Source organism: Acomys minous (assembly GCF_964271855.1).
Source record: "Acomys minous genome assembly, chromosome: 3".
NCBI classification, from domain to species: domain Eukaryota; kingdom Metazoa; phylum Chordata; class Mammalia; order Rodentia; family Muridae; genus Acomys; species Acomys minous.
The window spans coordinates 112,311,413-112,332,621 of NC_140485.1; the positions used below are offsets into that span (position 1 = coordinate 112,311,413).

The 21,209-nt window shown below is 41.8% G+C and overlaps 1 protein-coding gene across 10 annotated transcripts in view; it reads right to left on the reverse strand.

Annotated features, from left to right (window-relative positions):
• The window catches only part of PTPRK (protein tyrosine phosphatase receptor type K), a 516,193-nt gene that overhangs the window by 248,940 nt on the left and 246,044 nt on the right, over positions 1–21,209 (reverse strand). For all 10 annotated transcript variants that reach the window (XM_084775132.1, XM_084775130.1, XM_084775139.1 and 7 more), the window contains exons 4-5: positions 8,295–8,376; positions 4,858–4,973 (exon numbers count right to left, since the gene is read on the reverse strand). In XM_084775132.1, coding sequence (XP_084631258.1) covers positions 4,858–4,973; positions 8,295–8,376 — 198 coding nt within the window. The remainder of the gene's footprint in view (positions 1–4,857; positions 4,974–8,294; positions 8,377–21,209) is intronic.

Below are 21,209 nucleotides of genomic sequence, written 5' to 3' on the forward strand. Positions count from 1 at the left end.
AGGGAAGGGGAGTAAGGGGAAAATGGGAGGGAGGGAGGAATAGAAGGATACAAGGGATGGGATAACCATTGAGATGTAATATGAATAAATTAAAAAAAAAAGAAATACCAAAACTTACCAAAAATAAAAAATAAAAAATAAATAGAATTTAAAGCATAAAGAGTGTAGAGAAATGAAAAACATGTTTATGTACAAAAAGTTAATGTCAGTTTGCCAAAACTGTTAAGCATTTAAGCCTAGAATCCGTATGACTTCACTGGGTTCTGTGAAATGAGAGGAAAGTGCTTTACATGGACTAAGTTGTTATCCTAAGTCTCCTTTACTTTATGTTAAGATATATCTTGTACCACAAGACAATGTGCATAACACATATTTTTCAAGCTATCTCCCAGAAAGCCTCATAATTTCACTATATTTCTAGTCTGTTGGCTGTCGAGCACTTCTAAAAGTGGCCCATGCTACACGTGGACACTGAGTTTACACAGTGTGGGCAAGGAGGCCACTTTGCACTGCGCATTTTCATCATTTTCTATATTTCTAGAATGAAGAACTATCTTCAGACATCAGCTAAATAACCCCATAGAGTCACATTTACCTGAGTTTCTATGAACACCATGACAGGAGCCGAGAGACGCTAATGTCTCATAGCACATTTGCAGTCCCGATCAGCTACCCCTCCACTCACCTAACAGGAACGCACTCAGACAGTGAAGGTGTGGGAATAAGTACCACAACCTGGACACTGCAAGTGGAGGAGGAACTCCAGAAAGGACAACCACGGTGAGGTATGGTGTTACACACCTCCCGGGGAGAGTTGCAGCGTGTTGTTTTTCTTTTAAAATTAAATATTGGACAAACAGAACCAAAAGCTGCCATAGCTTCTTACGTTAATCCATATTGAGACGTGTTGCTAATTGAAACTCCACAAAGTGATCTAAACTTTGAGGGCACCTAGGAGGCTGGCCAAGACTTACTACTCCGCTGCCCCCAAGGCAGGGCACAGCTGCCCTTATGACTGCACTTCCTCTGTGAGAGAATGCGGCAATGTTCAGCTGAGTTGATCCAAATACACTCACTCTTGGGACTGTGGGCAGACATTTTCAGCACTTGCTCTCACAAATGAAAGTTAATTTAAGAGACCATTTCTTTTCACATGAAACGAACAGCACAAGAATTTTACATTATCCCATCAAACAAAAGAAGGTTATCAAGGCCATGTTTCAGACCATCACAAATAATATAAAGGCTTAATTGAACATTTTATTACTGGAAAGGATTTTAGTCTCCACCAAACATCTCTTTTTATAGATAAGAAAATAAAGGCCGAGACAACCATTGAAATCTAAGACTGTCACAATCAAAGAGGTTAGAAGGGGTAGGAATGAGGTTAGAATTCAGCCAGGGTCTCCTATACCCTCACATGTTATTATCTACCATAAATAGAAACAACTTAACATCTTTTTAAATGATTAAGTAGATGAGTTCACTGTAGAGTCACAATTCTTCCTGTTTACTTGTGTTTTGATTGCTTTTTGGCAAAGGATGAATAGTTTTTGAAGTAATAATTGATTTTTTTTATTAATTCACATATACTTAAGGACCAGTCAGTCTTCTGTGGTTAATTGCTATATATTACCATTACAGGGACTGGATGGCTGGCTTGCTCAGTGGTTAGCAACACTTATTGTTCTTCCTGAGAACCTGGGTTCAATTTCCAGGACATATACAGCAGATAAATACCTATCCGTAACTCCAATCCCAGAGAACCTGATGCCCTCTTCTGTCCTCTTTGGAAACCAGTATGTATGTGGTCCACACACATACACAAAGGTAAAACAAGCCTGGCAGGCTATGCATGCTTTTAGCTCTGGCACTCAGGAAGCAGAAGCAGGCAAATTTCAGTGTGTTCAAGGTTAGCCTGATCCACAATAGTGAGTTTTAGGCCAGGCGTGGCAATATAATGAGACCCTGTTTCAAGAAGTGACAAAGGCTAAACACGTTTTCTATGAAAGCGTCACTATACTAAGTAAATAGTATATTTTAGTATATTTTTGAGTGTCAAAAATAATTTTAGAATTCAGGTGAGGTGGTGCATGCTTATAATCCCGGCACTCAGGGAGGACGTGGCAGGCAGATCTCTGTGAGTTTGAGGCCAGCCTGGGCTACAAAGTGAGTTCAGGACAGCTAAGGTTACACAGAAAAACCTGGCCCCTGAAAACCAAAACCAACCAACCAAACAGAAAACTAGAAAAATTAAGAGAATATGTGTGGCTTTGTTGAAAAAAGTAGCAAGGTGAAACTGTGCATTGCTGCAGATCCATGCAATGTCAATGTCAAAGCTGGAAACAAACACAAAATCACATTCCAGGCAAAGAGTCTAAGGAGGGAAAGAGTGAAGAAAACAGAGCAAAACTTCCAGAGAACATTTCTATCACGGATGCTTGAAAACAGCAGAAAGAACTGAGGAAACCATAATGAAATGAGCCAATTCAGAGAAGAGGAAACAACAGGACAAGAGCGGAGTTCTCACTGCAGCCTGCTCAGACCAGCACAGCCCGAGACATCTTTGTTGCCACAAGGCAGCTGGTGTCTGTGGATACAAAACCGGTTTTATTCCAATGTCACATTAAATCCTGTGGCATCAAACCAGTGGCAGGCTGCGGAACCATTTCTGGTTCTCCACGAACAGACTATCGGTCTCTCAGCTAAGACCAGATATCAACGAACATACTTATTGTAATAATAATTCTTTTTTTAAAAAAGAAGCAAAGTGATTAGAAAATAAGTCTGAAATCATTTCTTAAAACACTTACTTTAGCCGACTTAGAGATATGAGAAAATGGCTCAGTCCAAAAGACAGACTGTACAGTGTACAATATGCTCCCTGAGATAACCTATTCTAATTCCCAACATCTGTCAATATCTGTACATAGGAAGCACTAGGCTGAGAAGACAAAAAAAGGGAGCCTTTTTTCCTTTTCAAATTTGAGCCAAAGAAAGAGTGTTGTAATAACTGCAAATCAAATAAATTACAAAAGTACTGATAAGTGCATTGAAGCACTAAGGTGCACATCTGTGGTGACATCTCCTTGGCTGGGTACAGGAACCAGGTGACACCTGTGACACCTGAAGCAATCATCTGAGACACTGTACTGTTTTTGCTTTTCCTGCTAATACACCATGATGATCGTCCCTAAACCCAAGAAGGGTAGTTATGTCCCTTAACACTAATTCCACTGCTCCGAAGGACAGAGCAAAAATCAACCCTGACGTCCACGTTCAAGAGCTAACTTCACCTTTGATGGTCTGTCTTTCACAAATCTACTAGCCTTGCCAGGAAATGAAAATTATCAACTAATTAAATCCCTTTCCTTACTGTGACCACAGAAACAGACTCAGAGGGTCACAGTTGGTAAAGCGCTTGCCTGGGAAGCTGAGCGTGAAGTCTCTGCACCCACATAAAGCAGGCTGTGGCAGCACACGTCCAGCAAGGAAGAGGAGAAGGCGGGCGCTCACTAGCCTACTGTGAAAGTCTCCAGGTTCAAGGAAGACCTCATTTCAAAACGGTGCTGAGAGCAACTAAAGAAGACACGTACTCTGCTGCCTCATATTTGACCATGTCCCCTGGAGGGGGAGACCTGGTAGCACTCAGAGGAAGGACAGCAGGCTACCAAGAAGAGACTTGATACCCTCTGAGCATATACAGGGGGAGGAAGTCCCCCTCAGGAACAGTCATAGGGGAGGGGAGTAAGGGGAAAATGGGAGGGAGGGAGAAATGGGAGGACACAAGGGATGGGATAACCATTGAGATGTAACAAGAACAAATTAATAAAAAATTAAAAAAAAAAAAGACATGCCATGTCCACCTCTAGCTTCCTAATACATGTACACGTCCACCTACACATAACTACTTGGACACACACACATACACACACACACACATACACACACACACACACACACACACACACACACACACACACACACACACACACCACACAGACACGGAGCAAAAGTGAAAGTCCACACGATAAAGACACTTTATCATTCCAGAGAGCATTTCTCTGGAATGCCTTTAAACATTCAGCTAAACAGGCATCGTTCCTAGTTCTGGTCTCCTAGTTTTGGGGCAGCCCTGGGTACACACCTCCAACCATGACCCCCTCCCAGCAGAGAAGAGTGACAGCAAGACTTTCAATACTTTCTCTGAAGGCAAAACAGTTCCGTGCACTGCAGGTCGCCCCCTGAGTCTCTCAAACCTTTCTGACATGAACATCAAACCACAGCAAACTCAATAAGGATTTATTAAGGGTTTCACATGTACAGCGCCAATGTCCAAGTGGAAGTACTACAATCCACTCTCATACACAAGCTGCTAAAAAAGAGAGAGGGGAAGAAAAAAAAAAAAGAAGCCTTTCACTGTTTCCCTTCCATGTGCCCTCTTGAAATATTCATAATGGTTTCTTATCCTGAGAGTGTCTGCCAGCTCCCACATAAATACTATCTTCTTAGAAGTTCACTTTTCAAAATATTTATTAAGAACATTTTCATTTCTACTCCTTTTTCAGTGGATCCAGAGGATTTCTCTGTCTAGTCCTAGAGAATCATTAAATGTTGGTAGACATGGACCCCAGTATCAGTTAATTATATGCCCTCACATTTCTAGTCCAATTACTTAAAAGGGAACGGTGTATGTGAATACAACAAACTCATACAAATAGCCTGTCCACAACAAGGGCACAGAAGAGAAAGTGAGGGGCAGGGGTGGGGGTGGGGGATAGAAAGAGAGCCACAAACAGCCCAACGATATTTTTTAACCAAATGAACCCTTTAGCTCAGCAGCTAATGAGGTCTTACCTGCAACCATAACTTGTTATGGACAGCGTCTCTCCCGGTGGCGATGCACTGAAATGTAGCATTTTGCCCTGCATTGACCTCCACATCACCCAGCCGGAGGAAATGAGGAGATTTATCTGAAATAAATAAATAAATAGTAGACAGATAAATAAATAAAGGAACAAACAAGTGGCGGAATACATGTTTTGTTCAAAAGGAAAAACAAGCCACGCTACATGTGCGGTGGAAACGCAACAGACCACTGTTAGTTGATGCTGTATAACAGAACCACAGACAAAATTCTCCCTAAAATGGGCAAGTGTGGATGCAGGCAGAGTTGATGGCCAGACTCTGCCAAGACAGGGTAAGCAAGTCCTCAATAGTTCCTGCCTCACAAATATTGGCCATAAGGCTGAAGGTGATGCTCCAACGTTAGAGAGAGTTTGAGGTGACTGTTCAGGCAGCAAACTGTCTTTTTTTTTTTTTTTTTCATTTTGAAAGCACTTCCTGTTTACTCAGGTAGTTAACTTTATTCCTTCTCAAGTCTCTGATAGGGTTGAAGACTAGATAGTTTTAAAATTAAGCTTAGTTGTTTAGGTGTTAAGAAGATGCTTTTAGGTCTAAGATATACTTTTAGGTTGATAGATTTGAGCTTTGATAGCTATTGATTTAGTTCAAAACTTTAGACTCACCAAGACATTATGTATGTAAGACTTCACTATTGGTTTTTATAATTTTTCATAATTGTTCTTACTGTATATAAAAATGGCCTCTTATTTAGACTGAAAAGGGGAATTGTTGGCCTGATATACTTTGATTTGGGTGCTAATTAATAAAAGGCTGTTGCACCTGGGCAAGGCAAAGGAGATAGGCGTGGCTAAGGTCCTGGGTGTGGAGAGAAAGAGAGAATCTTGGGAAGCAGAGAGACTAGAGGAGAAGAGAGGAGAAGAAGGAAGGCCGCCATGGGTTAGGTGGAGGAGACGCACATGGCCGGTGAGGACGGAGGATCTGGCCCAGATGAAGAACATGAGCAAGTATATGGGATTATGGATGGGAGGTAGCTTGATAAAATTATTAGAAGCAGATGGCAGGATTCCAACCTGCCCCACTATGGGACGTAGTTTAGAGGATTAAGATCTGCCCTGGCCCAGGTTAACTAAGGCTATTTTATAATATAACAAGTGTCTGTGTCTTGATTGATTGCTAGCAGGTTAGAAAACACTGCTGTAATAATAATTATAGGCTTAATAAAAACATTATTAGGCCATACTGATATTAGAACAATAAGTGACACTCGACATGGGGTAATCATTAGCCAATACTGATAATTTAACAGCAACAGTCCTTCAAAAGCCAACCTTTGACTGCACTAATACCTAGAAGGGTCCTGGTGCTCCTTTTGTGTAGACCACACCGTCTCCTCACTCACACTCAGTTCCCTTCTTAGGACCTCCCGCACACAGTAGCTCACCTGTTGTAGAGATGGATCTGGGCCGAGGGAATGCTCACTGCTTACTACTAAGGACTGCTGAAGGAAAGGCTAATGGGGGATAATAAAAGTTATGACAAAGTAACCCACAAGAGATTGAGAAGGAAGCTATGAGACTCTAATGGAAAACAGAATGGCTGTGCATAAAGACCTTTAACATTCTGACAAGTGCATGGCTCACTTAACTATTTACCCAGAAGCCTGGGTGGGGGTGGGGTAGGGGGGTGCATGCCTGTAGTAACAGCACTTGGGGAGGGAGGGGCAGGCCTGGGTTACAAAGCAAGTCCAGGGGAGGCAGAGGCAGGTGGGTCTCTCTGAGTTCAAGGCCAGCCTGCTCTACAAAGCAAATCCAGGACAGCAAAGGCTACACAGAGAAACCCTGTCTCAAAAAACCAAAACCAAACAGAAAACAAAGAGCAAAACAAAAACAAACAAGCAAACTATTTACCCATGATTTGACCATTTAGATCATCATTCCTTCAGTTTGTGAAACTTGTACATCAGAGAGGAAACATTTTTTTTTGTCTATTAAAAAACAGAGTATCTCTTGTCTATATGCTTATAGCTATGGGAAAGTTACCCAAAACAACTATTAGACCAACAAAAGGGATGTCTGTAGCTACGTAGCATTCATGTAAGTAATTTGACTGTAATCAGCACTAAGTACAATTTTCCTTCTAAACCTGAAGCCCTATCCACATTTACCATGGAAGGAAAACGCACACAGCCGAAGCTAATCTCAGCGAATTTAAACACTAATAACGTACGCCTTGAAGAACCCTACTGTACAGCAACTGCTGTTGTTCTGCCAAATTCATAATCATCAATCCCTTTCTTCGCAAAAGCCTTTCTTTCCCATCTGACATTCAAGATATACAGACAGAAGGGAAGACAAACAGTTCGATCCCGCCGTAGAGTAAATGAGCTTACAAAGCTAACTTGAATTTGGAGGCAGGATCAGGTTGTTACCTTTCCCAAGATAAATAATTGGATCTGTGCTTGCAACAACTTTCTCTAGTGCCTTCCTTCAGGAGCAATTCAAGGAAAAGAGACACATGAACCAAACCAACTGAGACCAAAATGAAATCTAGCCCAGTGGCACATAAAACTGACCAGAAATGCAATCCACAGGTCCCAGGCTAGACACAATGACCCAGAAGAGAGCCAAGCTATGTGTGCTCCACTGTTAACATGATGTCATCACTCAGCCAAGGCACAAAGCTTGCCCCTGGCATATGGACTTGATGCATTCCTTCCTCTCAGAGCATGAGAGATGGCTCAGCATGGAAGACTATGGACCACAAAGTCCTCTCACATCGGACCTGCTGCACTTTGCTGCTGGGAAATCATATCATGAAGGAAGTCTGAACTGCCTTGTGTAACCTTCACCTGGCCCTACTGAATGATCACATTACTTGTTTTGGGGGGGGATGTGATTACACACAAATATATGTATGAAGTATGAAAAACAATGAACGCTCCTCTAAGGACCTCACAAAACTGTGTCAGCAGATCAAGATTGTTTTAATACTTTTATTTATTTAATGCCAATTATCTCAGATATTTAGAATGATTTAAAAAATAAATAAAACAGACCTAGGTTTGGAACGAGGTGAGCAGATCGGCTTTGTTTTCTCTGTTACTGCGCTCGGATCTGTTACTTGTCTTTATTTTTCCCTAGAGAATGGTAAGGTACTCCAAAGGCTCAAAACAGTCTAATGTAAACTGTGTTTGCACTAACATTCTGTTATCACTAATTGAAAGCAAATGAGTGAATCCCACCATACCTATAGTTACAAGCCTGGAAAAATGCTTGATTCGAGCATACTAGTGTTTTTTCCATGAAGCCTGGAAGTAACAACAACAGAACGAGCAACAAGGTCCAGGCAGTAGACAATCGGCACGCACCACCAATCCAAGATGTGTGTTGAAAGGACACAGAAAAACACAGCTCTTAATCAAAACCTACCACAGGGGTAACTCAGGACTTGGATGTCGTCGATGGCAATGTAGCCACTTCTCCCTCCTGAGACTTCAGCTTCAAATATTACCTGTCAGGGAGAAATGGAAAACGTTTACAACAGTCACTTTTAAAGAATGTCCACAGGAGAAGACAGCTGGCATGCCCTAAAAGGAAATTTGATTTTTCTTCCACTAGGAACCTTTAACTGCATCTTATATGGACTTTGATTTCTTAAGCCTCCTGCACATAACCAAAGTAAAGTTTGCATAGTGACTAAATTACTGAGTTCACACAGCTCCAATATGCTTAAGCAGGGACTATTGATTGCTGTGAGACTTCATGATAACTTACTAGTTTGATCAGGAAGCTAGCCTGTGTAAGCACAAGGTTATTGTGTAATGCAAATGCAGATTTCTGTAACCCCTGTATCTGGTTGCAATCCTTGTTCTGAGAATCTCCTATCTCAGTGTTGTGTAAACACTGCTCCCCAATTGTACCGATAAGCAAAAAAAAAAAAAAAAAAAAAAAAAAAAGCAGCTTACAGCCATTCCCTGAGAACAGGAGAAAGGAGGGCTGGACTTCCTGCCAGCCAGGGGAGCAGTTAGAGGAGGAAGTAGGGGATTGAGTCACCAGCAGGGGTCCAGAAGACATCAGGAGAGGGAGACACACACACACACACACACACACACACACACACACAGAGAGAGAGAGAGAGAGAGAGAGAGAGAGAGAGAGAGAACGAGCTGGAACACAATGCAATTGTCAGTGGGGAGGGGGGAGGTCAGGGACCCAAATCAGCTCAGAGAGTTAAGAATAGAATAACAACTGCTCATTTATTGTGTTGTGAAGGTTTTTTTTAAAAACAAATATAAAAGTTAATTTTAGATTTTATATATTAATAGAGAAAGTGAGAAAAACACAGTTTTGTGAAAATAACTTTTAAAAAGACTGTCAAACAATCACTCAGCAAACAATTCTCAGCCAAAAATAGAGGCCATGATCAAATACAGAGCCTTATTGTACAGTTTGATCATTTTACATTTATTTATAAATTTTATTTATTAAATAAATACACACACACACACACCATGCAGCCTTTTCTTTTAAACTAATGTGAACAGCAATTTTCCAAAAGAAAACAGGTTTAGCTTCAATGTCCTATTTGACTCCTTCACTCGTGAAAATAAAGAGATTATTTGTGGAGTACTCTGCAAAGCACTTTAAGAAATGTGATGGGGGTTTGTGTTTAAAGAAACAATGTAATAATAAAATGAGGCTAATGAAAAAAAAAATAGCTGTTAGGTGGGAGATAATACAGAAGCTATGGACAGGCAGTTTTTTTTAGTAACAATGACAGAACTTAAATGAGAATCAAAAGGAGAAAAATAAATAAATAAATCTTCTGAAACAGACAAGAACAAAGCAGCAGATTCAGCAGGTGTGGGGAAGTGCAGAAGAGGACAATGGCTTCTATCTGGCACCAGCTGACAAATGTGGTCAGGATCCTAGTCAAAACAGGAATCACGAACATGCAGAACCGAAGAACAAGGGCACTAGCAAGTACATTTCACTACCTCAAAGTTCATCTTCCTGTGGCACCTGCAGGGGAGAATGCTTACCCATAATGGGGACAGCTCTGAGAAACACTGGGTGAGTCTAAGAGGTAGGGAACAGGACTGGAAGGAAGTGGGCTATTGATTTAATAGTTAACTTGGTGACAAGATGGCAGAATGAAATAAGAGGAAAAAAAGCCAATGGGGTGGACGCCAGGACTGACTAGGGAGCTAGCTGAAGTAAGCCCAACAAAGCAGGACCAAGGTTTCCTGGCCAGGGAGAAAGAGAAGTGCTCAGTAGGTTCAGCCAGGTCAACATCAGGTAAGGTACAACAGCGAGAACACAGGGAGAATCTGTGGATCTCACAGGTCCAGACTGGAGAGCACAGAGGCTTTCTTACACCATCTGCTGGTCTCCAGCTTTGTTCTCTGACTTGTGATGGGGACAGTTGTGAATTCTAGGACCAGGCTGGGGTTCTGAGAGTGAAAACACTGTAGATCTCTGATGGGAGGCAGGGAAAACCACAGATCCTGAAGAGGCTGTGCAAAAGCTAAATAACAAACTGCAAACTTGGGAGGTTGTTAAACTGAATGATTGTTGGAAATAACTTCTAATATAGAACAAAGTACAGCAAAAGTGACCTATCTGTTGGTGTTAGCCATTCGTAGTTCTCTGGTAACACTGGCCAGATCATATTCTTACTGTAGGGAGGGAAGACAAGAGTCTCTGATGAATCCTGTGACACCATTCATTGAATACTAACTTTAACAAAGGCAGTATCCTAAACTACCATGCATGTGCATGCCTGCTTCTGTGTGATAGGTAGATAGGAAGGGAGATAGACAGGTAGATGATAGATACATAGATACATACATACATACATACATACATACATGCATGCAAACATACACATAGACACATATACATGATAAATTCATACATGCACACATGCATGATAGACAGATAGGTAATAAATACTTACACACGTACATATATACATACATACATGATAGATACATATATAAATGCATACATGCATACACACATACACACATCTACATGATAGATTCACACATACACACACATACAGGATAGACAGACATACAGATAGATGATAGATAGATAGATAGATAGATAGATAGATAGATAGATAGATAATACATACATACATATATACAGATATACATACATGATAGATAGATAGATAGATAGATAGATAGATACATACATACATACATACATACATACATACATACATACATACACAGACAGATTAAAGCAGTGGAGGCCAGTCTCAGTGGATACATCTACAAAAACATCTCCTGCACATAAGGCTCAGGAAATACTAGGGAAGGAGCAGAAAGGCTGTAAGAGGCATAGCATCAGGGAGCTTGTTGTGAGATGGTGTCTCCTAGGAATGTCAGAAGCTACACTCATAACGACTGCCTAAATATGAGCGGAACAAGAACAGCAACAACAGGTACGCCAGTGTCGATAGAGAAAAGACCAGGAGGCCTCATGTTGCCACAAAGCACTACAGTCAATGAAGGAATGCTGAAAGTGGGAGAAACAGTCTTCTCCGGGGAAGAATACACAAATTGGTTATCCAATACCAAAGGTCCAGCCCTGAGCACACACATACAAGTATCATTGCACAGACTGAGCAGGTTGTATTTATGAATATATGCATATATGTATTCATATATCCAAGTAAAAACCATTAATGATATAAGAGGCCATGAATTTGAAAGAAAGCAAGAGTAGGAATATGGGAGAGTCTGGAAGAAGAAAGAGGAAGGAGAAATTATGTGATTATGTAATAATCTCAAAAATAAACAATCAAAAAATCACTACTCCTAAAAATCACATATGGTAGCTATATAATTTTGCAAAGCTTAATTCTAAAAGAAGAATTGAGAAGAGGGAGAGACTGATGAAGCCATCCAGCCCCCAGGGGACTTCCTGGGGCTTCTTGAGGCTTCACAGAGGCCAACAAGTCTGAAGGACGTTGTCTGCATAGAATTGAGGCTTCCCATGGAAAGTCTGACCTTTAAAATACACCTAAATTGTTTTAAAACCACTGTTATTTGAATTAGCACACCGAAGCGATACTAGGGGGCAAAATGGTGGGGTTCTTGACATGAAACTCTTCTATATTCCTACATCCACAAACATGAATAAAAATGGGGAAAAGATAGGAGGGGACTTGTGGGCCCCCTTTATTCCATCCACACCCATTATAAACTCTGCTGGTCTTTTGTATCTCCACTTTGTCCTTGGTGACTACAAGGTTTACTACAAAGTGAAATTGAAAGAAAGAATGTGTTCTCAGAGCGGGGGGGGGGGGGGGGGAGAGGTGGGGGTAGGGGGCGAGGGAGGGGGTGGAAAGCTCCAGGAGAGGAAGAGGACTGATTTAGGAACACAGAACTAGGGATGAAGGTGGAGGGCGCCCTTACAGGAACACACATCTTCCTTCGAGCAAATGCATATAGAGGCTACAAAGATTGTCACACCAAAAGCACTTTCCATATACTACTTTTAAACGTTATCATAAAAACGATATTACACTCTATGACATGCACTTAAAGAAGCATGCATTTAGTATGGATGTAATGACCACATCATTGTCCAGCAACAAGGATAGGGGTTTGGTAGGAAGTACAGAACAGAATGGAAAAACTTAAAATACTATTGCCTGAGGCACTGATGGGAGAGGTACCCTTTTTGCAGCCTGAAAAGCCTGAACTAGACCTCCACTCGCCTAACTGTCAACTCTTCAGGAAATGGTATATATCGGAGACTCCCAGAGCCATGATGTGCATATTGGAGGTGCATGGTAACTAGAGCTGTATAGCATCTATATGCGATGGCTGAAAACAGCCGTGGAAAGTAAACTGAATTTTCTCGAATAATGTTCGAAGGAAAGGAATTATTCAAAGAAATAGTAAGGATACTGGTTTCTTAAAACATATTTTTAATAAATAAAGTGCACATCCCTAAACAGCCCATCGCCATAGTTTCTGCAGTTTGCTGTTGTCAGAACCGACGCAAGTATTTTAACTTCTTGACATATCTTAGTGTTACACTTCTCTAACTTCCCTCACTCCCCAGAAATGTGAGTTTAAGCAAGATTACTACACCCGTGAGGAAAGCTTATTTGTTCATTTAAATTGAGGTTTATCCAGGACAATAAATTTAGGCCTGGATTCAAAAGGAGGCAAAATGATTGGCTCTTTATAAAAGCGGGGGGAAAGGGTAAGTTTTCTTTCTTGTGACCTCATTTTCTCTGCTAAGTGCTGTCTTTGCCTCATTAACGGAAGCTTGGAGACATTTCTGAGCTGAGATTCCTTTACTCCCGAAGTCGGCATCAGCAGCAGCCCTTCACAGAGCCTTCACCTTGTGAGGCACTTCCGTCCAGTCAGGGGAAACAAATCCCAGCAGTTTAATTATGCAGCTTGCTGAGGCTAATAGGCAGGTCAAAGCTAATGCTGGGGTGGGGAGCGGGGGAGGTCGAGTGGTTGACCAGGGCTTCCAGAAAGAAGAGAGCAGTAGAAGGTGCAGCCGATGTCGGTGTGAACCTGTCCACAGAGGCACCCTGGGAACAGGGGGCACAGGGTCTGCCTCTTGCACTGCTTTTCCTCCACCCCATTACCTGAAACACCGAAGGTGATGATTCTAATCAAATTTCTGCTAATCCAGCAACATTCCTGGATTATTAGCTAAACAAATGAAGCTGAGTTAAAGTGGAAGAGCAAAAAGTGGTATTCCCTGGAGAATGAGGACGATTTCATCCTCCGGCAAATGGAATCAAAGCGGAGGCGGAAATGGCTCACATTCATGAGTGCTGAGCTTGGTGTCACCAAGCTTGGCTCTAGTTGTTGGTCTGCTGTCCTGTGTAACTCAAGCCAACAGTTGCATATAAGACTACGTAGCTCCATCTGGACACCCCTGATTCAGTTATAAAACAAGATCCCTTGTGAAGAGTGGTGGTCTAAATAAAACAAGGAAACAATGTATGAAAGGCCATGGAAGATACTACAAAGGAATGGAGAAAAAATGTTCACTCTTCACTTTCCCTCACAATACCCCTGTACGTGCTCAGGCTCCCAAGCCAGATTTATATTGAATTCACATTCTTTAATTATCAATTCAAATCATATTTTTTTAAAAATGTAACTAAATTAACTTATATAGCTTTAGCACGTATAAAATTTAAACTTCAGTTTCCTTTCCTATAGCAGGAACTGTTGATAGCCACCTCAGAGCTTTAGGAAGGAGTAACTGAGGTAAAGAGTGTGAAACACCACTGCTCCCAGCCCACAGAGACTGCTCTACGAACAGCGACATTGCAACCATCATGGTGGGTAGGGGAAGCATCCATTAGAGACAGGTGCTTGGAAATCCATCTTCTTCCTACTCATTTCTCTCTTCAGAACATGAAGCGTACTGTCAACTTCCAAAGATTATAGGATAATCTGGCATTTCATCCCCACAAACCTTCTTAGATCTGTGGTTTGGTGATTTGAACACAGTAAGTAAACTGTGCTAGTGTTAAAAAAAAAAAAGCCAGGTATTAGCCATTCACTGCCTTGATTTCTAAAGGGGGCAGACTTTAGTAATAACTAAAGACAGGGACCTGTAATCCATACGAATGTGAGGCTGCAGCTCCCTCCACACAAGTTCTCAGCAGAGTACACACTTCTTGTGCCTTTCGTCACAAACAAGCCCGTAAAAGTCCAATCACCCACACACGTGTATATAGCTTACGCCATTTTATACACAACCTAAATCATTACCATACTGCCGACTTAGTGAGCAGTCGTGTTTTGTTTATTTTCTTTTTGAGACACAGTCTTACCTGTAGCCTAGGCCCACCTCAAAGTCACTGTATGGCACGGAACGGCCTCAAACTGAGCATCACTCTGCTGCAGCTCCAAGTACTGGGATTATTCATGAGAACTTGAATGTTATCTCCCCTCCAGGCCTGAGCAGGGACTTCTTCCCTCTCTGCCTGTACTTTCTATCTTGATGGGATTGAGGAAAAAGAGTGTGAGGGGGATGGGGATCGGGAAGAGCTGTAAGCCTAGAGAGACATAAAAGGAAACTCAGGCTCGGGAGAGGGGAGAAGGCAAGATCACAAAGAACCGATGCTGCTCATGCCCTGGGTAAGGGGGACGGACAGCACCCTGTGGTTTGTGCCACTGAGGCCACAGGGCAAGAACAAAGAAGGAACTGTGTGGGTGGCAAGACTGGAACCATGCTGAGTCATGTCCACAAAAGCAGAGAAGGGGAAAGAAGAATCTTCTAAAGGAAGCCTGAATAGACAGGAATTAAAGGAAGGGTCCCAAAGCATATAAGGTCAAATGTATGGTTTGTTTTATTTTAATATTAGGAATACTTAGACACGGTTATATGTTAATGGAAAGGATTCATCTTCATAGGAAGTTAACGATGGTACCACACCGAGGATGGACAACGGCATACCATTGGATGGATCTACACTTTAATAACCTGAGAGATACTTTAGGATTTATGGGTAGAGGAGAATCAATAATATGACCTAAATTTTCTCAGTATTTTTCTTTTAAAAAGGAAGAATGGTTAAAATTTAGAATACACCAAATGGCAGAGAAAAGGCTGAAGAGAACAGGGCATCACCCATGATTTCTAGTGTGATTACAGAGCCAACTGAAGCTGACAGCTGCGAATAACTACCAACTGAAATGTATCACGTGGTCTAATGTGTTAGCATTATTGTGTGGGTTTAAGGTCCCCCAGAAATTGGATACAATAAAAATAATTTATTTAGAATGTTAGATGCATATGAAAATCACAATAAAATCAAATTTTAATATAAGTTGATCAATTGGCAAAAACCAGATGGTTTGGTAGGCTGAAGCTTGGCAAGAGGATGCTGGGATACCTAAGAGTGATGGCTACAGTAGAAGAGGATGCTGGGATATCTAAGTGTGATGACTACAGTAGAAGAAGCAACATTTTAAAGTAGGTAATGTAAAGTGTACGTGGAAACTTAGGCTCAAGGTAAGATTATTATAAAATCCATTTAACCGAAGCTAGCTTGTTCTTGGAGAACCTTAGTCACTCTCCTGTCTCCGCCTCACATACCACTGGAGTTATAGGCATATATGTGTGTGGTCAAGCTGGGTGGAAGGATATTGGAGATCAGGTCCTAAAGTGTGCAACAAGTGCCCTTATTCATCAAGTCACCAGCTCAATCCCTGTAAAAGTGATTTTGTTGTTTTTGTGCTCCTTTACTGGAACACAAGGTCAGTGTGGTAGTGAGGGGTCATGCCGTGCACGTGATGGGTGAACCACAAAAATCCTGTGGATAGTCAGGGATGGAAAGAACTTCAATATGTAACAGAAAGAAATTATGTATTATCAGTGAATTCTAGTTATCTGTTCTGCATCCTAGAGAAAGACAGAATTGGATATTTAGATTATTCTACCTAGCCTAGAATTTTGTTGGCACAATAAATTGATGCTCCCCTGAGGAAGTTAGAGACAGTTTTGCCACACTCATTTAGGAATCACGAAAGCATAATTACTTCCCTTGAATAGTTAAATAACACCGTAAGGCATCAATTTCTGCTGATAGGTCCCAGAAGATCTACAGAGTTACCTTAAGTGGGAACTGGAAATTCTAGAATAGAATTTCTTTTCAAGCATATTTTCTTAAAAAAAAAATCATTACTTTTATTCATTCTTGTGTGTGTGTGTGTGTGTGTGTGTGTGTGTGTGTGTGTAGAATATGCAGACCTTCCCTTTTGTTAAGACCAGAACTTAGATATTTAATTTCTTCCAAGGGAGTCACACTGGGTTAACATGCCCAGCAGTATGTGGCCAACAAAAAATGAAAGCAATGACATTTTTGGAGGGGGGTCCTTGACCCACAATGCTCTGTCAGGACTTTCTTTCTTTTTTTTTCCCTTTAGATTTTATCTTATCATCTTTTATTTTTATTTTATGTTACTTATACATTTTCCTATTCTCTCGTTTTATCCCAAGGTCTTTTGTGTCTATAACAAGGCTTCCAGTTTAGTGTTTTCAGGAGATTCCTGAGTGTTTGAACTAGTGAGTCTCTGTTTCTGGTGCCTTCTCTTGGGCTTTTTTCCTTCTGCTCATTTGTGTTGTCCAATTCTATCATGTTAGTTATCGCATTATATTTTCTTATTATCCCTTAGAAGCCTGTTGTTTTCTGATGGCAGAAAGAGGATGGCTCCAGATTGGAGGAGAAATGGGGAGGAACTGAGAGAAGAAAAGGAAGGGAAACCACAATCAGGATATATTATGAGAAAATAAATCAATTAAAAATGAAAGAATGGAACACATACACCAAAAAAAAAAAAATAATAATAAGAATGGAACACATGGTGCCATGCACGGTTCAATGACCTCTACCCACTGAGCAATCTTGCCTGTCTTCTAATGTGGATGACACATTTCCTCAACGTGTAAAAATGAGCAAACACAGAAGGACAGACAATGCCAACAGTCTAAGCTACTGTCGTCAGCTTCTATGCCATAGCTGCCGAACACCCAGGATGAATCGGCAGTTGTTTTATCAACTAAAGATTAGCAGAAAGTAACAGAAGGGGGAGGGTGCTAAGGCATAAGTGGGAAGTTTGCCTGCTGGCTCTTGTAATACCTTCCTTCTAAGAATCCAACTTGTAAAAACAACTCAAAAGGCCTTGAGGTTCTCTGAAACCAGTAAATTTTTTTAAACAATTCCTGTCTATTGGCTTAGCTATTTGTTTAGTTTCTAAAGGAGATGCATACCTGAATTGACAGCAACGTATAGCTCAAATACACAGAAAAGGAAACACTGGCTTTAAGCTTCTTGAGAGAGTAATTAAGGGATTCTAATTAAATGCCAACTGAATATGGAAAGCAATTAAGGCATGTAATCAAACCCAAGTACTTTTTATAAAAGATTTACTTTTGTCTTATGTGTGTTTGATTACATGTATGTATTTGTACTACCCGTGTGTGCCTTGTCCCTGCAGAGGCTAGAAGATAGTGACAGTGACAGGTATGAGCTACGTTGTGCGTGATGAGCTGAAACTGACTCCTCTGCAGATGCAGCAAGTGCTCTTAACCGCAGAGCGGCCTCACTCATCTTTATCTCAACTTCTTCCCAGGGCAGTGGCGAGGCATCCTTCTCAGGCCATGACTCCAGGCATAAAACACTCAAAATCAGTGATTTCCTTTTAAATGTATTTAAGATGCACTTTTTCTTAGAAAGGCCACTCCATCAAACTTGCCATCAGATTCTGATGGTCTGAGGGGATAATTAGGGCCTCCCTCTTTTGTGTGGCCATAGGATGCACCCCTCAGGAGCCACCAGTGTATGGGCTCGCATGTACACAGCACTGAGTAGGCATCCTCCTCCGCCTCTGTGATTTATCTGTCCATCTATCTGAGGCGATAAAATGGGGAGGTGAATTTATTGTGTAATGCACAGAATCACCTGATTTTGTCTAATAAACAACTCAACACTTATTAAAAACAATATGTATCAAAGCACTTGGCCAAGTCCAGGAAACAATTTAAACTGGTGGGGGTTGGAAGGCCTAATAGAATTCACCTCCAAAGTAGATTGCAGAAAGGACAGTGTTTCCAAAGACTGCACACTGTAACAAACATTCAAGCCCAGGGCATTTCTGGATTTCAGATGAGCCAGAGTTGGCTCTCCCTAACAGTATCAACAAGGGCTTAAGCAAATCTGAGTGAAAGACTCAGCACTAAGCACTTTTACAGCTTATGTCCAAGGGCCTCACATCCATAATAATAATTATAAGGTACTTAAATTAATCTTTCTTTCCATAATCTTGCACTTTTGAAAAATTGCCCTTTGACTTATAAATTTTAATAGGTACTGGCTCAAGAACAAATTTGTTTGTTTGTTTGTTTTCCACTCATGATTTCTCTGTGTAGTCTTGGCTGTCCGGGACTGACATTGCAGACCAGGCTGGCCTTGAACTCCCAGAGGTCTGCCAGTCTCTGCCTCCTGAATACTAGGATTAAAGGCGTGCACCACCTTGCCTGGCTGTCAAGCACAGGATTTGTTAACCCCAATGTGATGAACACTGTTCTGGACAAGATTTTCCACATCAGAAAACAACTTCAAAAAGTAAACTAAAACTGACTAATATCCATGAGATAATTTCAAGTCTTTGGGCTCTCCCCATAATCGCTCTCTTTATCTACTGCTCTCTGCCAAGGGCTTTTGTATCCGACCCTGAATATAACAAAATTATTCTGTATATATATCATGCTTATAAACACATACAGTTACACACACACACACACATGCATAGACAGACACACACACATGTACATATACACACATAAATGCACATGCACACACACAGAGAGACCCACAGACCCACACACACATGTACACACATACGTGTATACACATGCACACACACATGTAATACACATGTACACACAGAGACACACACACACATACATGCATACACACATGCACGCATGTGCACGCGCGCACACACACACACACACACACACACACACACACACACACACGCATGCACACACACATTATAGAGACACAGAGGCAAATACTCAGCAGCTTGAAATACCAGAGCCTAAAATCTGAATAGCAGACTTCCATTCAAATCCTAGTGCTTCCACCATGGGACCACTGGGAGGATTGAAAGCAATCACATACAATTCACAAGACGTCAGCCTTCCACTTCCTGACCTTCTCTGGAGACTGATTTATAAGAAGTACTTGAAGACACATCGGATGAGAAGCAGAAGAGCTACTGCAGGAGGCACTGAGGCTGGAGAGGCTGGGAAAGCACCTCTCATTGCGTCAAGCACCCCACAAACCCAAGATGGTCCTTACACCCCAACCATTGCATATTCTTGCCTGGTTTCTTTCTCACCTTAACTCAAGGCATAAGGATGGTGACACTGCCTGAGACGAGAGACAAACTGGTTCTGAACTCCTTAGAGGCGTTTCTTGCTTCAGCAGGCAAATGCCTTCAAAAGATGCACTCAGAAACCAAACTGACAGCGCTAGCTAAGGTGGGACACATCCTTAATCTTAGCGCTTAGAAGGCACAGGCAGGATAATCTCTACTAGTTCCAGGCTAGCATTGTCTACATAATGAGTTCCAGACCAGTGTTTTCCACATAGTGAGTGCTAGGCCAACCTTATCTACACAGTAAATTCCAGGCCAGCATTGTCTACACAGCCTACACAGTGAGTGCCAGGCTGGGACAGCCTTGTCTAAACAATGAATTCCTGGCCAGCATTGTCTACACAGTAAGTTTAAGGCCACCCTTGAGTACAAGGTAACTTTCAGGCCAGTTTTGTCTACCTAGTGAGCGCTAGGCCAGCTTTGTATGCGCAATAACTTGCAGTCCACTGTTGTCTTGCCTATATAGTGAGTTCCAGGCCGACCTTGCCTATATAGTGAGTTCCAGGCCATCCTTGTCTATATAGTGAGTTCCAGGCCATCCTTGTCTATATAGTGAGTTCCAGGCCATCCTTGTCTATATAGTGAGTTCCAGGCCGTCCTTGTCTATATAGTGAGTTCCAGGCCATCCTTCTCTATATAGTGAGTTCCAGGCCGTCCTTGTCTATATAGTGAGTTCCAGGCCGTCCTTGTCTATATAGTGAGTTCCAGGCCGTCCTTGTCTATATAGTGAGTTCCAGGCTGTCCTTGTCTACATAGTGAGTTCCAGGCCGTCCTTGTCTATATAGTGAGTTCCAGGCCGTCCTTGCCTATATAGTGAGTTCCAGGCCGTCCTTGTCTATATAGTGAGTTCCAGGCCGTCCTTGTCTATATAGTGAGTTCCAGGCCGTCCTTGTCTACATAGTGAGTTCCAGTCCGTCCTTGTCTATATAGTGAGTTCCAGGCCATCCTTGTCTACATAGTGAGTTCCAGGCCGTCCTTGTCTATATAGTGAGTTCCAGGCCGTCCTTGCCTACATAGTGAGTTCCAGGCCGTCCTTGTCTATATAGTGAGCTCCAGGCCGTCCTTGTCTATATAGTGAGTTCCAGGCTGTCCTTGTCTATATAGTGAGTTCCAGGCCATCCTTGTCTATATAGTGAGCTCCAGGCCGTCCTTGTCTATATAGTGAGTTCCAGGCTGTCCTTGTCTATATAGTGAGCTCCAGGCCGTCCTTGTCTATATAGTGAGTTCCAGGCTGTCCTTGTCTATATAGTGAGCTCCAGGCCATCCTTGTCTATATAGTGAGTTCCAGGCCATCCTTGTCTATATAGTGAGCTCCAGGCCATCCTTGTCTATATAGTGAGTTCCAGGCCGTCCTTGTCTATATAGTGAGCTCCAGGCCATCCTTGTCTATATA